General features: G+C 36.1%; 1 protein-coding gene across 1 annotated transcript in view; it reads right to left on the reverse strand.

The window, feature by feature from the left end:
* The window catches only part of Adamts6 (ADAM metallopeptidase with thrombospondin type 1 motif 6), a 221,770-nt gene that overhangs the window by 90,632 nt on the left and 111,188 nt on the right, over nt 1-19,950 (reverse strand). Inside the window, exons 13-14 of the mRNA XM_028783635.1 lie at nt 14,669-14,814; nt 12,616-12,679 (exon numbers count right to left, since the gene is read on the reverse strand). Of these exons, the coding sequence (XP_028639468.1) occupies nt 12,616-12,679; nt 14,669-14,814 (210 nt within the window). The remainder of the gene's footprint in view (nt 1-12,615; nt 12,680-14,668; nt 14,815-19,950) is intronic.

A 19,950-nucleotide genomic window follows, 5' to 3' on the forward strand; every position in this document is an offset into this window, starting at 1 on the left:
AGAGAGAGAGAGAGAGAGAGAGAGAGAGAGAGAGAGAGAGAGAGAGATCAAATTTGATTGAGGCAGCACAACTTGATACCCCTGTCTTGAGCATTAATATGATAAACATGCTTGGTGGGTAATATTCAAACTTCATTATTGGTTTTTGAGCCAACACAGAATCATATCTTTCTAAAACTGGTGTGGGAAATGATATAATACAGTTTGAACAAGATGCTTTGACTTTATGCATAATTATTCCCAAAGTGGTCACTAAATTTGTAGAAACATTTACAGAGAGTAAACACTTTTCAGAGAGCTACAATTAACAACTACCTTACTTTCTGTCAAGCTCACATTCCTACAACCAAGTGATTTTCATTCTTTCTTCTGAATCTATACTGAATAAATCTCCTAGAGAGATACCATGGGCATCTTAATTAGTCAGTAGTCTTCTTAAAACAAGGCAAAAAGAAGCAGCCTAACTTCACATAACAAGTATTTATGAGTTGCTCAATATGTGTCAGATATAATCTATGCTCTGGTATTACAGGGATAAATGAAACCTCAAATCTCTGCTTTTGAGAAACATATCCTAGTTTGGTATGAGAAGAATGATGAAATAGAGGACAAAGGTCAGGTGAGGTGGGAGGTAAGTTGTTTGAAGCTCTGAAAAAGATGTAAAAGAAACTGAGAGGACAGCAAGAATAAAGCTCCAAGGAGAGCTACACTGATGTATTCAAAGAATACTCCAGAGGGTAAGTGGTTTAGGAGGATCTGGGTGTAGATGTTTGCATGCCTTTGTTTCTAGAGTGCATGTTCTGTTCTGATTTCAATGTTCTCACCAGGAAACACTCTAAATATTTGATGATTAACTATACACTAAGAAGGAATCACGTTTGCTGTTTGGAAAGTGATCAAAGGAAAGTAGTTCTTGAAAAAAAAATCGTAAAATCTATCTTTATTTAGTTAAAAAATGGATGGTTTAATATGTACTGTGGTATTTTTAGATGACTTAATGATGACAATGCCAACACTGTCCTAAATCCAGTACAGAAAACAAAGGCAAAGATATCAAATATGCTCTCCCAAAACCAAGAAGTAGGGCCCTACGACTCCAAGAGCAGTTCCACAAGCTTCAGTGTCCAGGATTTGTAAGGATTTTCAAATTAAACAACAAAACAACCCCAAACCCATGTTTATCATCATTTTCCCAGGTCTGTAGACATTAAAACATTCTATAAAATATAGTACTTTAAACTTTTCAGATAGATAAGCATTTAATTTTGCCTAAACTTAACATTTTATTGGTAGATTTTTCTAGAAAGAAGGCTAATCCACTGAGGAGGAAAAAATGTTAGAGAGAAGCTTCAGTGTCTGCTGGCAAACTTCGAAGTAGCATTTCAATTACAAGACTCTCATCCTGGTTTTGTCTGAAAGAACAGGGTAACCTTGGAAAATTACATTTTTTATGTCTTTCTTTCATTTGTAAAACACACCTGCATATCCTATACATTTTTTATTATAAATTGAAAAGCATGCATTTGAGGTAAAATGTCTATCATATTTAGTTTGGGTAATTCTTGTTGTTGTTTTTGGTGTGATTTGCTTGTTTGTTGAGAAGGATCTCACTTTGTAGCCCTGATTTCTTGAACCTCATTATGTAGACTAAGCTGGCTTCAACTCACAGAGATTATCTATCTATCTATCTATCTATCTATCTATCTATCTATCTATCTATCTTTTGATACTTTTTATTGGATATTTTATTTACATTTCAGATGTGATCCCCTTTTCACACTTCCCCCCAGCCAAGAACCCCTATCCCATCCCCCCTCCTCCTGCTTCTATGAGGATGTGACCCCCAGCCCCCCAATCCCACCTCCCCACCCTCAAATTCCCCCACACTGGGCCATCCAGCCTTCACAGAACCAAGGACCTTCTCTCCCACCTATGCTCGAGAAGGCCATCCTCCCCTACATATACAGCTGGAGCCATGGGTTCCTCCCTATGTGCTCCCAGGCTGGTGGTTTGGACCCTGGGAGCTCTGGTTGGTTGGTATTGTTGCTCTCCTCATGGGGCTGCAAACCCTTTCAGCTCCTTCATTCTTCTCTCTCACTCCTCCATTGGGAACCCCATGATCAATTCAATGGTTAGCTGTAAGCATCTGCCTCTGTATATTTCAGGCTCTGGCAGACCTCTAAGGAGACAGCTATATCAGGCTCCTGTCAGCATGTGCTTCCTGGCATCCACATCAGTGTCTGCCTTTGGTGACTGTACATGGGATGGATACCCAGATGGAACAGTCTCCAGACAACCCCTCCTTCAGTTTCTGTCCCACATTTTGTCTCCCTATTTGCTCCCATGAGTATATTGTTATTCCTTCTAAGAAGGACAGAAGCACCCACTTTGGTCTTCCTTCTTCCTGAGCTTCATGTGGTCTGTGAGTTGTATCCTGGGTATTGCGTGCTTTTGGGCTAATATCCAATTATCAGTGAGTGCATACCATGTGTGTTCTTTTGTGATTGGGTTACCTCACTCAGGATATTTTCTAGTTCCATTTTATCTTAAAAACCACATCCCAACATCATGTCTTACTGGACATTGAGTGTGGAATGGGCTAAAAGTGAAACCCTTTCTTCTCCTCTTTCCTCTTCAGACCATGAAGGAAACTGGCAGACTGGATTGGCATAGACTTCTCCATCACCAGAGAGTAGAAGGGATGCTGTTCCACTTCTTGTGCTACTTGTTTCCCGCATTTTGTATTTTTCTCCTTTCTATGTATATGCCAAATGCACACATGGTTCACTCTTACCACACTTGACCAGCTTTCAACACTCAGAGACGTCCTTCTCAGGAGAGCAACATACATTTAGCAGGTTGCATCCTGTTTTAGCTGAAGGTGCTGGAAACCGAAATGCTATTCTACTTAGCAAGTCATGCATTTGGCAAGTTAATGTGAAACATGGACATATTTGGTTGTCTAACCTGACAGGCATCTTTGTCTATATTACATAAAGATACAATATGGGCTACTAGAGGTCTTGCTTCTGGACTTCTCAACACAAGTCCAGACAAGATCCCCAACTCCCCAGCTATCACATTGTATCTACCAGTTGAATTAAAGTGATCTACCGTACACATTCCCAAAATTAAATGTAGTGGTCAACACATACAGTGAATGTGGTTATTTGAATGAGAAAGGCCACCATAGGCTTATATATTAGAATGCTTGTGTCTCAGTTGGTAGAACTGTCTGGAGAGGATTAGGAGGTGTGGCCTTTGTTGAAGGTGGTAGGTCACTGGGTCTCTCTCTCCCCCTCCCTCCCTCCCTCCCTCCCTCCCTCTCCCTCCCCCTCCCTCCATTTCCCCACCCCGCCACTCGCGCCCCCCTCACCTTGCAGATAAGGGTGTAAGCTCTTAACTACTGCTCCAACATGATGTCTGCCTGCCTTTTAGTATCTTCCTTACCATGATGTTCATGAAGTATAATCCTCTGCACCTCTGAGCCCCAAATTAAACATTTTATTTTATAAGTTGCTTTGGTCATAGTGTTTTGTCACAGCAATTGGAAAGTAAGACATTTGATCTAACTCAATTCTCATTTTAATTTTTAAATTACATTTCTGTGTGTGTGTGTGTGTGTATGTGTGTGTGTGTATGTGTGTACACCTCAGGAGTAGAGGACAATTTACAGGAGTCTGCTCTCTTTCTGCCATGTCAGTACTGGAGAGTTTGATACTACAACCTTATATGTAAGCTTTTCAAATTAAAATTATATCTACAGTATACGCCCTGAATTTCAAATACCTATTTTGAGCAGAAAATATAATAAAATGCTTATTATGCTTTGTGATGCTTAAGCTTCTTGTAAGAACAAAATAAATCAAGTTCTACTCTGTACTTTAAAAGTTAAGCTCTACTTCTGAAAATACCTGAAATTCATATTAACCTAGGAGACATACAGATATTGCTCAATGAGATACACATTTGTGTACACATGTATATTGGATATATTTCTAAGAAAAAATAGTTGATACATGTCTGTTTCCTAGTTATAATCTGAGACACAGTGCAGTACTGATAACCAATGGATTAACTTCACCTTGTCATCACTAAATCCTGTTTCTTTCTACCTGGGGACAAGTTCTGTAGTTTCAGAATGTTTTCATCTATCTGGTTCTGCTGCACAATAAGGTTAGACTGGAAGTAAGACAATATCAAAAGTGACAAAAAGCTTTTGGAGAAGTTTGTTCTGCTATATTCACTCCTTATCCTCCATCGGTTTTAATAGCATCAGATAACCAATAAGCAGCTCTGCACTTTATTGGATCACTTCCATAGTGTTAGTCCATTCTTTTTTTTTTTTTATTGGATGATTTATTTACATTTCCTATGTTGTCCCCTTACCCCATCCCCCACCACCCCCTCGGAACCCCCAATCCCCTCGTCCATTCTTGAGATTTGGTTTATACCTGAAATTACATTAAAACCTACAAATAATAGGTATAATAATAGCTGTATTTGTCTATTCTGTACTAGAAATAGCTCTAAGATATTTCATCTGTTACAACTTTTCATTCTCAAAACAAACAAACAGACAAACAAAAAAACAAACAAACGTCAGAAGTTTGTATAGTTATATCCTATTATTTAGAGGCTGACAGAAGTTTAGTGAGGTTAGGTAGCTTGCTAATGTCACACAGAAGTAGAGTTGGAGCCAGGATTCAGACTCAAGTCAATTTTATTCCCAAGTGAATACTTTTCTTAAACCACAATTCTAGCTCCAAATATAGGCTATAATTTTCCTGTCTACACAATCAAAACAACAATACTATTTAAGATTTTGGCAAAGAACTGAGAAAAGAAAACTGAATCCAAACATATAAAATTGACTGAGAGCACACCCAATTAGACTACACAATTTATACTTGAATTAAGACAGATTACAGAAGACCTAAAAAGCCCTTTTACAACAGACCATTTTTGTACATTGAGGCAAGACGATGGTTAAGAAACTAGAAGGATCTAACTTTCTATTCCAGGAACTTAGGCACGTATCCAGTAGTTTTATTCTAGTCTTCTATAACCACAAATCATAAATAACAAAGACTAGGAAAACAAAGAAAATTCTTTCTAGATATGTAAGATAATCTTTTTCATGGTCCCTAATATCTTTTATTTAGATTTTATATGAAATTTGGTTCATCTGTTGCAAAGAGAAGTTTCCTTGGTAAGGAAGACTATCTTATCTGTGGTAAAAAATGTAGAGTGCAGTTAGTTATTATACTGGTTGAGTAAAGTGGAGGTTGTAAGTTCTCCTCCAAGATCCATGACTTCACTAGCCCTGAGTAATTGGCTAGCTTCCAGTACTAGGAATGGGTTTCTCCTTGTTGAGTTTTAAGTCCAATGAGAGAGCTGTTGGTTAACACCAAAATATGGATACCACTACTGAAGACCATTACAGAAACAAAACCAATCAAAATGCATAGCTTTGAAATCTAGTTTCAATGAACACATCTACAAAATAATTCCCATACTTAAGTTTCAGGGAATATTGTTGAAAGATTATAAGAGCCAGAAGATCAGAGAGTTTCCTGTTTGACAGTTCCTCATATTAAATGTCAGCAGCTACACCCACAAAGTATCACCGATATGACTGCCTAACCATGAATTAATCAAGGACAACAACAGACATGACAAAACAGATGAGGACAAGTCCACAAAGCATCAGCCCTATACACAGAACTACAGGCAACTAAGGAATGCTGAAAGTAGAATAAATAGTGAATATTGTTATCCAGGAAACACCACACCAACTGGTTACTAACACCAAATAGTTATCCATGTGTGTGTATGTGTGTGTGTATGTGTGTGTGTATGTGTGTGTGTGTGTGTGTATAACATTATATGGACTGAACAGGTTATACTTAGGAAGATGTATTTGTATGTATATGTACCAACAATTAATAAAAAACACATACATTTCAAAAAGAGCAAGAACGGTTTGGAGGAAAGAAGTTATATAATATTATAATGTCAAAAATCAGAAAAATAATTTTAAAAATTGGTACAATGCCTTAATATATATAGTATAATCAAATTTTACTCTTTCTAAACATTAAGTTTTCTGGTAAGGTATTCACATCATTAACTTAAATCATGCTAGTTAAATAGTATAGTATATACAAGGAGTTTCACATTCTACACTACAGTTTTAAGAAAGAGGAATAAGAAAACTGCTCATGAAAACAAATCTATCTGTTTAATAGTCAATAGCTTTAAATGCCTATAGATAGGACATTCCAACTGTTGCAGTAATATTTTAAAAACACCACTGCGCAGGCCGACTATCTATGTGGCAGTGCCTAGCTCAGTCGGTAGTGCATGAGACTCTTAATCTCAGGGTTGTGGGTTTGTGCTACATGTTGGGCGCCACTTGTTGCAGTAATATTTTTAAAAAACGCTATCTATGTGGCAGCGGCTCTGCTTAGCTCAGGCCCCATGCTCTGCAGCCTGAAGCCAAGGTCCACAGCTGGTAGTGGCCAGAGGCCACGCGTGCACCACAGCTAGAAATGACCAGCCAGAAACACTGGCCCTGGCACCCATGAGACGCCATTGTGGTGGCTGTCTCCACAAAGCTTGGCTGACCCCCAGGCCGTGCCCGCCATCCACATGGTACCAGTAGAAATGAGACTCTAAAGCTTAATGACTATCCAAAGGCTTTATGTATTTAGAAATGCTCAATTAACAATTTGCCCACACAATTAGAGTTGTTCCCCAATACCTAACCTTAAGATATAAATCGTTACCCAGGACTGTTCTGGACCCATGTGTGGTTCTCCACGGCTGCTACATCTCTCCTCCTCCTCCTAGTTCCTCCTCTTCCTCTCCCCACTTCTCCCACATTAGCTCCTCCCAAATTATCGAGCTTTATTGTAAAATATATCAGGGGAAATATCCTGCTACATCCAACAACCAAAGCCTATTTTTGAGCAACTTTTGAGCAAATATTTTGTCAGAGGATTAAACACAGAACAAATATCTTTACTTCTGACAATGGCCTGATGGATCATCACATCATTGCTTACCTTTAAACATTAATAAAAAGTGTCAGAGATCAGCCACTTATAGAACTGCTACCTGAGTTAAAGAGCCCTTAGTTTTGTTTTGCATAAAATTATGGTGGGCAAACCTCTTGGAGACAGAGGGAAGGAGGAATGGAAACTGTGACCAAGAGAAGACCAAGAGAAGGGCAACAACTAGACTGTTAAAAAAATGAAAGTAATAAAAATTTTAAAAAATGTAAAAACTGGGTTGGAGACATGTAATTCAAACAGTTCATTTTTAAAAAATATGAAAAATTCTAAATGAAGAAATGCTGAGAAAGTTAAAATGAGTTCATATGGAGGAGTCAAGGCTACTGAGCTATATGTCAGGCGGCTAACATATCCAAGCAGGCAGAAATCTCCAAGGCCTCCTGTGATTCAGAGCACATGTGAAAGGAAAAGGGCTGATACAGCGCAGTGCTGCGTTCTGCGTGAGTCCACCTGCTGTACTAGTCAGTGGCCCAGATTAATGCAGTCAGTTATGACCTGTTTTGTTCTACAGAAACAAGGCTACAAGACAACAGATCACACCAACAGTTTATCCTCATCACAGTTCTTCTAAATTTATATTTAAAAACCAAAAATTTAAATATTCCAAGCCAACTCACTACTGAGGAGAAGGGGGAGAGTTCCTTTTGGTCCAGAAAGAGAAGATACTTGCAGTAATAGGTCAAATACACATTTAACCACTCAATAAAATCTAGTACCAGCCCCTTCTACTATTACTTGTATAATTGCTACTTCAATTATACAATGCTAACAATGGAAAATAAAGAGTTCAGAGGTGAACATCTGTGCTTTAACCAACGTTTGTTGTTTCCTGATTCTTCTTAACAGAACTCTGACAGTTTGCCTAAGAATCTACTTCTTAGAAAGGGGGACCATAAACACTACATTAGAGGTAAATCAGAGGTAATGTAAGTGTATTTATATGTCTATTCTATTTGCTAGTGACTGCTTTAAGGATAAGTATACAGCTTCCTGGCATAAGAATGAATGAAAACAATAAATAAAATAAAGTCAACTGAGGGAAAAAAGTCCACTGCAATAACTTTTGCCCTGTCTCCTTCTTTAGAAAGAATCACTATGACAGTTTAATCTCCTTTCTTCTGTGAATACTCTCGGGGTGAAAATCTACTTCTTTTTGTGTTGCTCTCACTATAGAAGCCAAGAGCCATGAATTCTGTAGTGTTAAACAATATAGTATAGTATTTAGATGTAACATATGGTACATATCCTCTCATAGCGTTTAAAACATTTCTAGATTACTAAAGAAGTCTGTGTGAACCACAGAGATATTGGAGACCAATAATTTTTTTTAAAACAAACGAATCAATATATATTTGCTTTGAAAGCCTTATGTGTAACACTTACAATTTTTATGATATTTTATTGTATAGGTAAATTCTAGCTATGTATTGACCAACTGATCTCACTAGACACATCTGATTGTTAAAATTTGAATCAAAAACTCTCTTCTTCAGTTCTTCATCCACATTACATATCACATGCTCATTACTTAACAGGGCTAGTGTTAGTGGCTACCAGGCTCAATGGTAGATAGAAAGAGTATTTCCAGAACTTGAATCAAGTTCTTTTAGATATTTCTGGTCAATAGAATATATTCTAGAAAACTTTAATATGCATATATTAGATAAATTAAAGCTTGACCTTGAGCCAAGTTATATTCATTCAACTGTGTTAATTTTAATACATGAAAAATAAATTTTAGTAAAGTAACTGAGTTACTTCAAGTTCTAAATCGATAAGGTCAATATTAATGAAGAAACAATTATATATGCATCATGATTCAGTTATGTTAACACTATCTCCTTATAGTTCACTAAATGTTGAAATCAAAGGCAAAAATAGTAACAGAAATTCTAGCATACCAATACTACATTCTACAATTTGAGCTTCTAATACAATCCTGAATATAGGCAATGGGACTAGGAATGGGTTTGCCATTTTTCTCATGTTCAGTTGCCTAATATGTATTACTTATATTGAATAACGCCTATATTATTGTACGTTAATTTTTTCAATTATATAATAGTAGAAGGTGATGTGAAGTGAGAAATGGATTTGCATTTTTCACTCCTCCCGAATAGTATGATACTTGACAGTATGTTACCTTTTATCCTCTATACAATCTCTATTCTTCTGGCATTGGTGCCATTAATCTAAATCAGTTTGCGGCTTAATGAATGATGATCGTTTTCTCACCTGAAGGGGCATATGAGAATGAGACAGCCTCACCCTATACACCAAGTTCTGATATCATCCTAAGTGTCTCCAACATTCATAGGAAAGAGCCATCAGTCTTACTAGCTGGGAAATCCTTTCAGTTACTTCATCCACTCAACTCTGGGCATACATATCATAATCACCTTCTGGAATCTGCTCACTTGTTATACCATAAATTCAACATATTTCTTTCTGATCTTAACCCTTACCCAACTATTTCATATTAGACTAGTCTTATTTTGTTTTAATTTTGGTTTTGGTTTTATTTTTATGGCTTTTTAAAAGCCAGTTTCTAATTTTTTCCCACATAGCCCTCCTTAGACTCCACCTTCATTGCTTGTATAGAGCCTCCGTCTCAGCACTTCAGTCATTGAACTCCTATTGAGACACTCCCTGGTATGCTGTACTTATGTCTTTTTCCAACCTGTTCATATCTAAAGCCTAATATATACAGCTCTTTCAGGGGTTTCTAAATGCCTGGAAACAGATACCAGACTATTAAGCAAACTTAATTCTGCTTTAATAAAATTTAATAAAATTCATTTCTATAGAATGAATCCTTAAGTTCCTAATCAGCTATATGACAATTTTATATGCTTATATTATCTGACCTACATCAACAGACTGTTATTATTCTGCTGTGAATCCTACATTTAAGTGATTTCTTGGAAATATAGAGTTGGCATTCAATTTAAGTGCATGAATAGTGCTAGTAACTAGAAAAGTCTTATAACTGAAGATACATGTAATTACTTTAGGCTCTATGTTTAGCAGAATAAAATATGACAAATGGGTGCAATAAAAAGAGACAAAAAAGAGAGCAGAGAAGTTTACAGTTTAAGTACAGTATTCAGGAGAGGCCAAATTGAGAAGGAAAGCGTTGAATAAAGAAGGGATAGACAGCTACAAGGATACAGGCAAAGGGCATGGTCAAAAAGCCCTACGGAGAGAGTATGACTGGCATGTTTAAGGAAAGAAATCCAGGTAGTTAGTTGGGGCAGAGTAAATGATTAGGAATCTGCTAACAGATTAGCTCAAAGAAGCAATAAAAGTCAGATTGCACAAATCGTTCTAGCTTTTGTAATAATTTCAGATTTAAGAAAAATGGTGTGGAGGGGACTAAAGAGTGAAGATAATCTGACTTAGTCTGTGTCCTATATTGAGAACTGGAGGGTATAATATAAGTGGTAGCAAATCAACAAATGAGGTTACTAAAGGAGTTGATGACAAAATTTAATAGTAAGGCACTTGCCTAAGCATGTGTAGGGTTCTGGGCTTGATAACAAGCAAAAAATGAAATTCATTTATTTAAAAAATAAAAGTCTATTAAATTGATAACTAGAAATAGTGGTAACTCAGAGCAGAGTATAAGTGGCATAAGTAGTGTAAAGTTATCTGATCTGAGCTGTCTTTTAAAGGCAAAATCCAACAGAATTTCCTGAGGGATTGGATGGATACAGACAGTGGAACAGGAAAGACTGGGTGTAAAAACCTCTAGAATTTTGGCTCACACTGATGGAACTAACATCTGAGGTTAAAAACACTGACAGAGAACAGTGTGAAATAGTTTTGTAGCTAACATTAGTATGTACTAAATATTAGTTTATTATTATTACCTAGTATGCACTAAATACTAATGTTTATTAGAGGTCTAGTCAAGTAGTAAGGTATGGACCTGATGGCCAGAGATGACAACTGAACCAAAAGATACAACTTTGGAACCGAATGATATATAACATTTTTGAAAGCAATGAAACTGGATGAGATCAGCAATAAAATGGGTGTTGGTCGAACAAAGAAAGTAAAGGACCAAGTTCTTGCCAGTCTAACACCAGGAACTCAGAAAAAAGAACCAGTACCACAAAGGAGAATGAGGAGAAGCAATATTACAACAGAATAAGCAGATGAAAACTACAACCAACTATTGAGTTTAGCAAGGCATCTGTGACTTATCGAGGATGTCACAGTATTATGTGGGTAAAAACATGACAAGAACAACTTTAGAAAATATTAGACAATGTGAATTCAACTCAGTTTATACAGCTAAATCTTAAGAGCAAAGAAGTGGTTGAAATAACAGGCAAGGGGATTTTTGTTTGTTTTTAGATAGAAAGATGTTTGTTTGCTTATGGGAAAATGCAGAAAATAACATGTAAGAACAATTATCTACTCATTTATGAATTCCTAAGGAATTAAGACAGGAAGAGACTAGAAAATGTGAAGGAAGCTTAGGATGTTAGTAGTCTGATATAAAATGAAACTGCATTTTTTTTTTTTTACACAGGATGGAGAAAGGATGATCTCAAAGGAACAACCAAATGATGGATGGTCACTTCTCTACCAGAACCAGTCCACAATGACCAAGGTAAAACATAAGAAGCTCCCATTGCAAACTACAGAGGAAGTAGTAGATTTGAAGGAGAGATGGTTTCTATTACACCAAAAAGGTAGATGCTGTTTTTAATATGAAATGTCTCCCATAGACTTGTGTTTGAATACTTCAGCTCCAGCTGATGGTGCTACTTTTAAGAGGTAGGGTGTTGTTAGAGAAAGTATGTCACTGAGGCTAGCTTTGACATTTTGTAATGTGGCCTCATTTCCAGTTCTTTCTGTTTCTACATTGCCGGTACAAATCTGATGGACAGGCCTCATGCTTTGCTGTCACGTTTTCTTCCCAAAGATGGACTGTATCCCTTCTGGATTTGTAAACTAAAATAATCCCTTTCTCTTCTAGGTTCCTTTGTCTGGGTATTTCATCACAGCAACAGAGATGATATTAACACAGTAAAGATAACAAAAATTCAGAAAAGTCAGACAGTGAAAGACTTTGCTGATAATGAATTGTGAAATGCCAAGGGCACAGAAAGATTTTCATGGTTGCCAGAGGCAGGGACAGGATTCAGGACAGAAGAGACTATAGACTATAATGTTGAGTCTTAAGGGACTGAATGCTAAAAGATGAGGAATGATGTAGAAGTTTGAGCCTTCTCACTGTGAGGAAGATGAAAGAAGATAAAGGTAAGATTGATCGTTATGGACCAAGACAGAATGGTGAGTCTGGGATATTGAGGGCATGTGTGGATCTCCCCACTGGTGAGCTTCCATCTGCAGCTTCCTTGAGGCCTTGTAGATGGAATTAACAATGCTGAGGTTAGCTTTTCAGGAAATTCATGTGACCCTCACACACATGGATTTCTGATAAAATAGCCTAAAGTTAAAAGTTTTCCCTGCCTAGAAGAAGAGTAAGCTAATTAGTCATACACATTTTTGGTTTACTTACATCTATGTTGCAAGAGCGGTAGCGTTTCCTTTCCCCAAGGCAATATTTTCCACCTCCTGAAGGTCTGGAAAACAACATTTGTTTAACATGTGATTGTAATACCTCTATCCACACAAAGACTACATATATTGCTTGATGAAAACATCAAAGTTTACTTTAAGAAGATATAAAATGAAGCATTTAATCAATTATTAAAATAATCATTCATGATGATAGTTGTTAACAATGAGTATGGTTATTCAACATGAAATTAAGGCAGCATATATAAATAGTTTATAAGACTTGAGTTATGATTCATATTCCTAGAAAATATAATTAAATTAGTATATTTAATTATCACAGTACAGTACTCAGTTCAATACAATGACTTTTTAAAACTTATTTAAAATGAAAATCCATTTAAATAAAAACCATAAAATAAAATAATAAAGCCAAATAAAAACCATAATCCTTTCTTTCATGTGGGAAGCAAAGAGGTAACACTTAATGACTTCCTGGGAATAGATGCAGTTTAAATTAAATAATACAAAAATGCATTTTCATTTTATTTCAACATAAAGTTTAAAATATCAAATTAAAAATAAGATGGCTTTGCATTATATAGTATTATATTACTTCCAATATGATAAAATATACAATACCAAATATTTTCTTTCATAAATTAACCTTTAAAGTATTTAGAGGTAGGGAAGAATATATGGCATCATTTGGATGTGCTATTACTGAACAAAAACCATCTTCCTTTTTGGAAGCGGTCCAGGTCATTCTCTTATGTACCTGAGTCTATAAATTTATCACAAGGAGTCACATTTTGGGATACTAGTTCATAGCAGTATATGCTGAATTTAGACTTGGACTTGTTTAAGAAGGGATCAAGTATTAGTAGAAGTATATTTTGAAGACCAGTGAATTGATCAATTTGAACTAATGAGAGAAATGGATTATGAAGTCAATACAAGATTGTGGTTATGGTGGCAGCTATGGCTAGTTTATGAATTATAAGAGGAATCTCTGTTTAGTAGAAGGGCAATAACTGCTTGAAAGTGGGAAGATGGAATTCAGAACTATTATAAAGAAAACAATTTCTAGATTAAAAAAAATAGAAATGAGGCATTTGAAGAAAGCCAAGAGTCCTGGGTTAAAATGAGAACAAATAAAAAAATTAAACAAGACCATCCTTTATCCAGATGGGGGTGGATAGAGATGTTATAACATCATTCTTCAGTAAAGACTAGTCAGTGAAATGGTCCTCAGCCTCAGTTCTAGACACAACGGGTAGGTATGCAGTTGCAGCCAAGGAGTCTTAGGCAAAATAGGAAAAAGCAAACTAAAGAAACTGTCCATCTGTCCATTGGTAAGATGGAGAAGAAATGGAGCTGCCAAAGAATACAGATGGGCTGGCCTTGCACCACAGGGACGCTGGCTGGAGGGAAGAGCAGTGGGAACGGTGCTCCTGACCTTCATGGAACAGCCCTGGAGAAAGTGGCTCTGGGAGGGAGGGGATCAACAGGAGCATGTGAATGGAAACCACTTGAACACATCGGCAGGTTTGTCTTCCCTGTGATTTGTGATGGGAATCAAAGCATTTCAACCCCTGAAGCCCTCTCACTGGTCCTTTCAATAGTAATGTGGCAGTAATAATTTTATGAGTCATGTGAAAACGCTTCTTTTTCCTGGGAATAATGGTAATGTAGCAAAAATCCAGGCCAAGATTCATCCATAATTCAGTAGTTTTCAGAGGAGGAGATCTGATTATTACTAGCTTATCTAGACAGACAATGCCTTTCTATTTTAAAGGTTTGGGTTTTTCTTTTTCTTTTTTTCTTTTTTAATTCTTTTTTTAAATTTAATTTTTACTTACACAATAAGGGGAAAAAAAGAAAAAGAAGTCTATTTAACAAAGATCCTACACTTTCCTGGACCCATTGCTTGTTCTAAAGACAAGCATTTGGCTTGCTAGGGAAATGTTTTTACAGATAACACGTGAAACCACAGCTTTGAATCATTTCCAACTGTGTCTTTTTGTTGGCTCTGGCTTACTTTAGCTACTTACGCTGGACTGTCACAGTGTCTTAGGGATGAGGAGACGCCTCCTCCGCAGGTCCTGCTGCACTCGCCCCACAGTGACCAGGAACCCCAGCCCCCATCTATGCTCTGGGGCCAAGTGCCAAAAGGAACACAATCTCCCTGATAACACCACTGTAAAATTGCACAAAAAACACAGAATTAGTTCTGAGGCAAATAGAGCTATGAGGAGAGATGTTCATATACGTGATAAAAGTTAGGTAATAACCAGTTTTAAGCGTTAGCACTCTCAAAAGTACAGAACAGGCTTTTAAGTGTGTCTAGATAATGGCAAAGGTGCATGTGAGTTGCAATCTTTAGCTAGGTTGATTTATAGTCTCCAACATGTACCAGTTTAGAAGCCCTGACTTTGGGGGCTTTTCTTTATTTCTCTTCTTCCAGACTTTTAGTGTTTCTCATTATAGAGTTAGCTATAGGCCTCAAAATCATTTTTAGATATTTTAGTAATTCTTTGAAGAAATCTTTATATTCCACTATTTTTAGATTTGTGGAATGATAACACATTATGGAAAGTTCTCCATTAAAGGAGATTTTATGATGGCAATTGTTCATTCTTTAAAAAAGAAAAACTAGCGGAGGCTATAGTAGTAAAAGAATGCTTTGTGGCATTTCATCTAGGAACAGGACAGACATAATAAAAGTAATGCCAAGACACTAGGGACTGGGCACAAACACCTTATATATATTAACTAGCCATGTGTAAGGCCCCTGTATGAACATGCATGCTGGGATTCTGCTCAGCTTTCCTCTGCATCTAAGGAGAGAGCCTGGAATAATTATCAGAAAGCAGGCATCACATAATCAGCTCATACGTCTAGCATGATAAATCTTATTTGCAGTATATAGCAAAAAAAAGTTTTCTTTTAATCCAAGCATTTATAGGTTTTTGTTGGTGTAGTTTATAAATTATTAAACATTAACAAATTAAATATGTTATAAAAGTGTTATGCTTATATGGATAATAATAGGCAACAGTTATTATATAGTTAGATAGTGTCAACAGAATCACACTATTAATTCAACGTTAAATAAAATATGGGGCACTTAGAAGTTAATCATCTCATCATCCTAATTCTATCACCAAGTTTGCTGGTTTTTACCGCTGAGATACACTGAGTATTCTTTCACTTTCACCTTACTGCTGCCACCCTAGACAACAAGCGGTAGCATATGGTGATTCTACCTCCATCTTTTTCTATTGGAATTTATTTCCCAGAAAGCATTAAGGTGTGTCTTGTAAAGGCACAGCATCACATGCTGTCATTATTTTGCTTAAAAGACTTCAGTGCTTTCCCATATCCCTTCTTCCTAGATTTGCTGATGGAGTACTTACATCTTTCTGTAGCCTCCTCTCCTTTGTATTGAAAGCAGCTTTTTTTCCCTTTCTTTTCCTTTGCTCCCCTCCCCTTTTCCATTCCACTCTCCCTCCTTTCCTTCCTCCCTCCCTTCCTCCCTCCCTTCCTCCCTCCCTTCCTCCCTCCCTCCCTTCCTTCCTTCCTTCCTTCCTTCCTTCCTTCCTTCCTTCCTTCCTTCCTTCCTTCCTTCCTTCCTCCCGTGTTCTACACTTGCTCCCTCAGCTCATTTTCTCATCCTTCAGGTATCATTCTTCTAACAATTGACCCCACAGATCAAACAGGACTGCATACGTGGCTAGATTCTGTACACTGAGCCATATTCCTAGCCCTTTCTATTAATTAATTAGTCAATCAAGGTAGGTTCTTGCCAGATAACCCAGTCTGACCATGGAAACTAATGATTTAGTGTCCTAAGGGGTGGATGCCATCACACTCAGCTTCCAGTTCTCTACATAGAAATCTTTTGATTATTTAGTTAGCGATCAAGTATCATTTTGACAGACAGCTTTTCCAGGACCACAGTTATTTGGATGAAACACCTCACCACCCTTTCTTGCCCCAGTGTCTTCCTTTCCATTATGGATCAGTACTTATGTCCTCCATCTCAACTCTCTTACCATTTGAAACCATTCATTATCTTACAAATTTCATCTTTGTTCACTCCCCTACTTAGAATGCAAAAGCCTTGAGACTATCACATGGATTTTGTTAATTTGTGATGTTCTGTTCCTCAGACTAGCCACATTTTAAGGACGTCATAGCAACATGTAGCAACATATTAGAAGAGGTGAAGAACCTTTCCAAGAACACAGGTACCCTGTTGAAATGAAGACTCCCTCCAATACTACTTGGTATATATGATTTATAGAAAAATGTTTTACTTTTTAAATCTTTCTTGGGATAAAAGAATACTGAGGGCCACAGAAATTCTGAAATATATAATTTACAGAGTATTTAACAATTATTGCTATGTATATTCACAAAATATAGGGCAGTGAGAGACTCACACAAATTGTCTTGTTTTTCTTTTGAATCTTATTTTGGGCTAGAGTGGAATTCAGTGGTAGAACAGACGCTTGGCATCCAAAGATCTAAGCATTCGATCCCCAGAACATATACACACAAATTTTAAAATATTTTTAATTAGCTTACAAAAATTGAGTTTTCATTGTAATGTTTTCATATATGCAAGGAAACATTTATATATACATGTATATATTATTATTATATTCTGTTCTTATGTGACCCAGCTTTCCCACGTCCTCTTCCTCCCCATAAATAGTTTTTCCTTCCCCATAAATCTTTCTTCTTGCATGACATATATTTCATTATCCTGTCTTGGTTATCACCCCAAAATTTATATAAATAAGCCTCTTAAAGTAAAAGATAAATATATTAGGTAACTTACAAAAAGCTACTCAATTTTCGTCAATTTTGGGAGACTTTGGAGGCTTAGGTATTGTAGAGACAGGTTCTCATGTAGAACAGAATAGCCTTGAATTTGGGGTACAGCCAAGGCTTACTTTGACTTTCTGATCTTCCACACCTAGCTTTCTCATTATTAATTAACACCTACACAATCATAGTATGCTATAAATAGTTTCCTAGAAGACATTTAATTTATAAACTTTTTAAAATAATTATACAATGTGGTAATAAAAACAATGATAATAGAAAGTCAAATAACAAGGAAGAATGGATAAAATGATCACAGTAATAGTATAAATATCAGATACCTCATATCTAACAAGACTGGTCTCTAATTTGATAACTAGTTAACTCACATAACTAGCTTACAAGCTACCACTTCCAACATGAGGAGAATATTACTACTCTCAGTTCTCATTCTAGTAATGTTTTAGGCTGCAGGGAAATTTACCTGATTCCTTTTGTTTCCTTAACCTTAAAATGGTAACTAATTTTTAGTTCTTGACTCCAATATAGATTAAAATAAGAAAACTTTGCAAATTAGTTCAATGCAAGACATGTATTTAAAAAATTAAAATCTACCAAGTAACTTGTTTGATTTTGATCTTCATCAGGTATATTCCTTTGCATATTGTTTTATTTCTTCCTACTTTGTACTTACTTTTTTTGCAGTTATTGCTACTTCTCTCTATTGCTAGTAAATATCTTAATGAAGTATATTATTTAACAAAAAATAGTTGTCTAACTGAATAATTGGGGCTTTAAAGACATCCATCTGAGACTTCAAATGGATGTAATTAATAGTTGCATTAATGAATATATTTCAAGATTTCAGTATATGTAAATCATGCATAGAATAATTAGATTATACCAAGTAAAGCAACTTGAAGTCTATAGACCCAATAAGCATATAAAAGTGAGGCTTTGAGTATTCTATTGTGTTTCTATTCTTTATCACAAAGTTGTCAAACAAATGCTCTATTTTCAGAAGGGTGAATTCATTTCATTTTAAAGTATAAAAGCTAGATATATAGATATAATCCAGCTTCTAAGCTTAACTCTCAAAGGGTATATCCAAACTAGTAATCTTGGATGGTTCTAACTAATAATAGTCTTGTTACTATAGCCCCAATTATCTAGGTAAGTTATATATTTCTTCTTCTTTCTTCTAATTAAAGTGTAGTTAACAAAATTCATAAAACTGAGATAAATGAAACTTAATGATTCCAAAACAAATCTCATATTGTTTCTTCTTAATTTTCACATTTCTTCTAAATTAAATGAATATTCTTAAAGCATTATATAGAAAGCAGTGACTCTTTTAAACATTTTCTTTAAAACCAATCTTAATCAGTAAGCAGCATCAACTTATTATTGAATTACTATATTAACTGTATAATTCTCATTTGTAAATGAGTTATTGAGACAATTTTACTCTGTAGTCAAGCAGGACTAGAATTAACTTTGTAGCTCATCTTGGTCCAGAATTCATGATAATCTTCCTGCCTCTGGCTCCCGAATGCTGAAATTATAGGTGTGAGCCACAATACTTGGGAATGGTTTTCTTTTAGCCTAGAACTATTTTAGAGTATAATTATATAATATCCTGTAAAGAGAACTAGATCAAATTAGCATGTGGAATAAGAGAACTCTAAAGAAATCTTCAAATTTTAAAAGAACTGATATTGGTGATTTAATAGAAGAAATCAGAAGATTTAATAGAAGAAATCAGAAGAGCAGAAGGCTGGAGCACAGCACTATTAAATACAATGTTCCCACTGAGCAGTCGTGTGGCTGTTTAGGCTACATTTCAGCCCAAATTTCCAATCAGAACTTGTCATGTGCACCACTCACACATGCAGGGCATTTGAAAGAACTATTCTGTCCTCACTCCATGTGTTTATTTGGTGTCCAGTAAAAACATATTACATTCTACCCCAGGTGAATTAAGAAGAAGGTTGCAAATGCCCGGCTATAATATATATATCCAGTGCTTTAAAAGGCATGTAATAATCTCTTCCTAATCCAGCCCTATTTTTCTATGCAAAGAAATTAGGGATCAATGTCACTTATATATAAACCCAAATGCTGGCCTATATCTCTAATTGAATCTTATAGAATCATTAAATGAATCTTCTGGCAATAAAACAAATATTTGAAACTTTCTTTGTGGTTCTAAACAGGGATTATAAGGATTGGGTTTTGATTATCCTCAATATCCTGTTCAGTAACAATGCCAACACTACTACTGAAGCACAATCTAAATCCTTATTTACCATTTCATCAAATATAGGATTCCTAATTCCTACCCAAGGGGCTACTGTTAATGCCATAGCCAAGTAAAGTTCTTTGGCTGAAAGTTATATAGATTGATTTGTAGGCGACTGACCCATAGACATGCAGTACCAGCACACCGTCTGGGCTCATCAAATTTCCTCCTTTAGTTAATGCTACTGTCCCCGAGCAC

Source organism: Grammomys surdaster, unplaced genomic scaffold (assembly GCF_004785775.1).
Source record: "Grammomys surdaster isolate TR1022 unplaced genomic scaffold, NIH_TR_1.0 99, whole genome shotgun sequence".
Lineage (NCBI taxonomy): Eukaryota > Metazoa > Chordata > Mammalia > Rodentia > Muridae > Grammomys > Grammomys surdaster.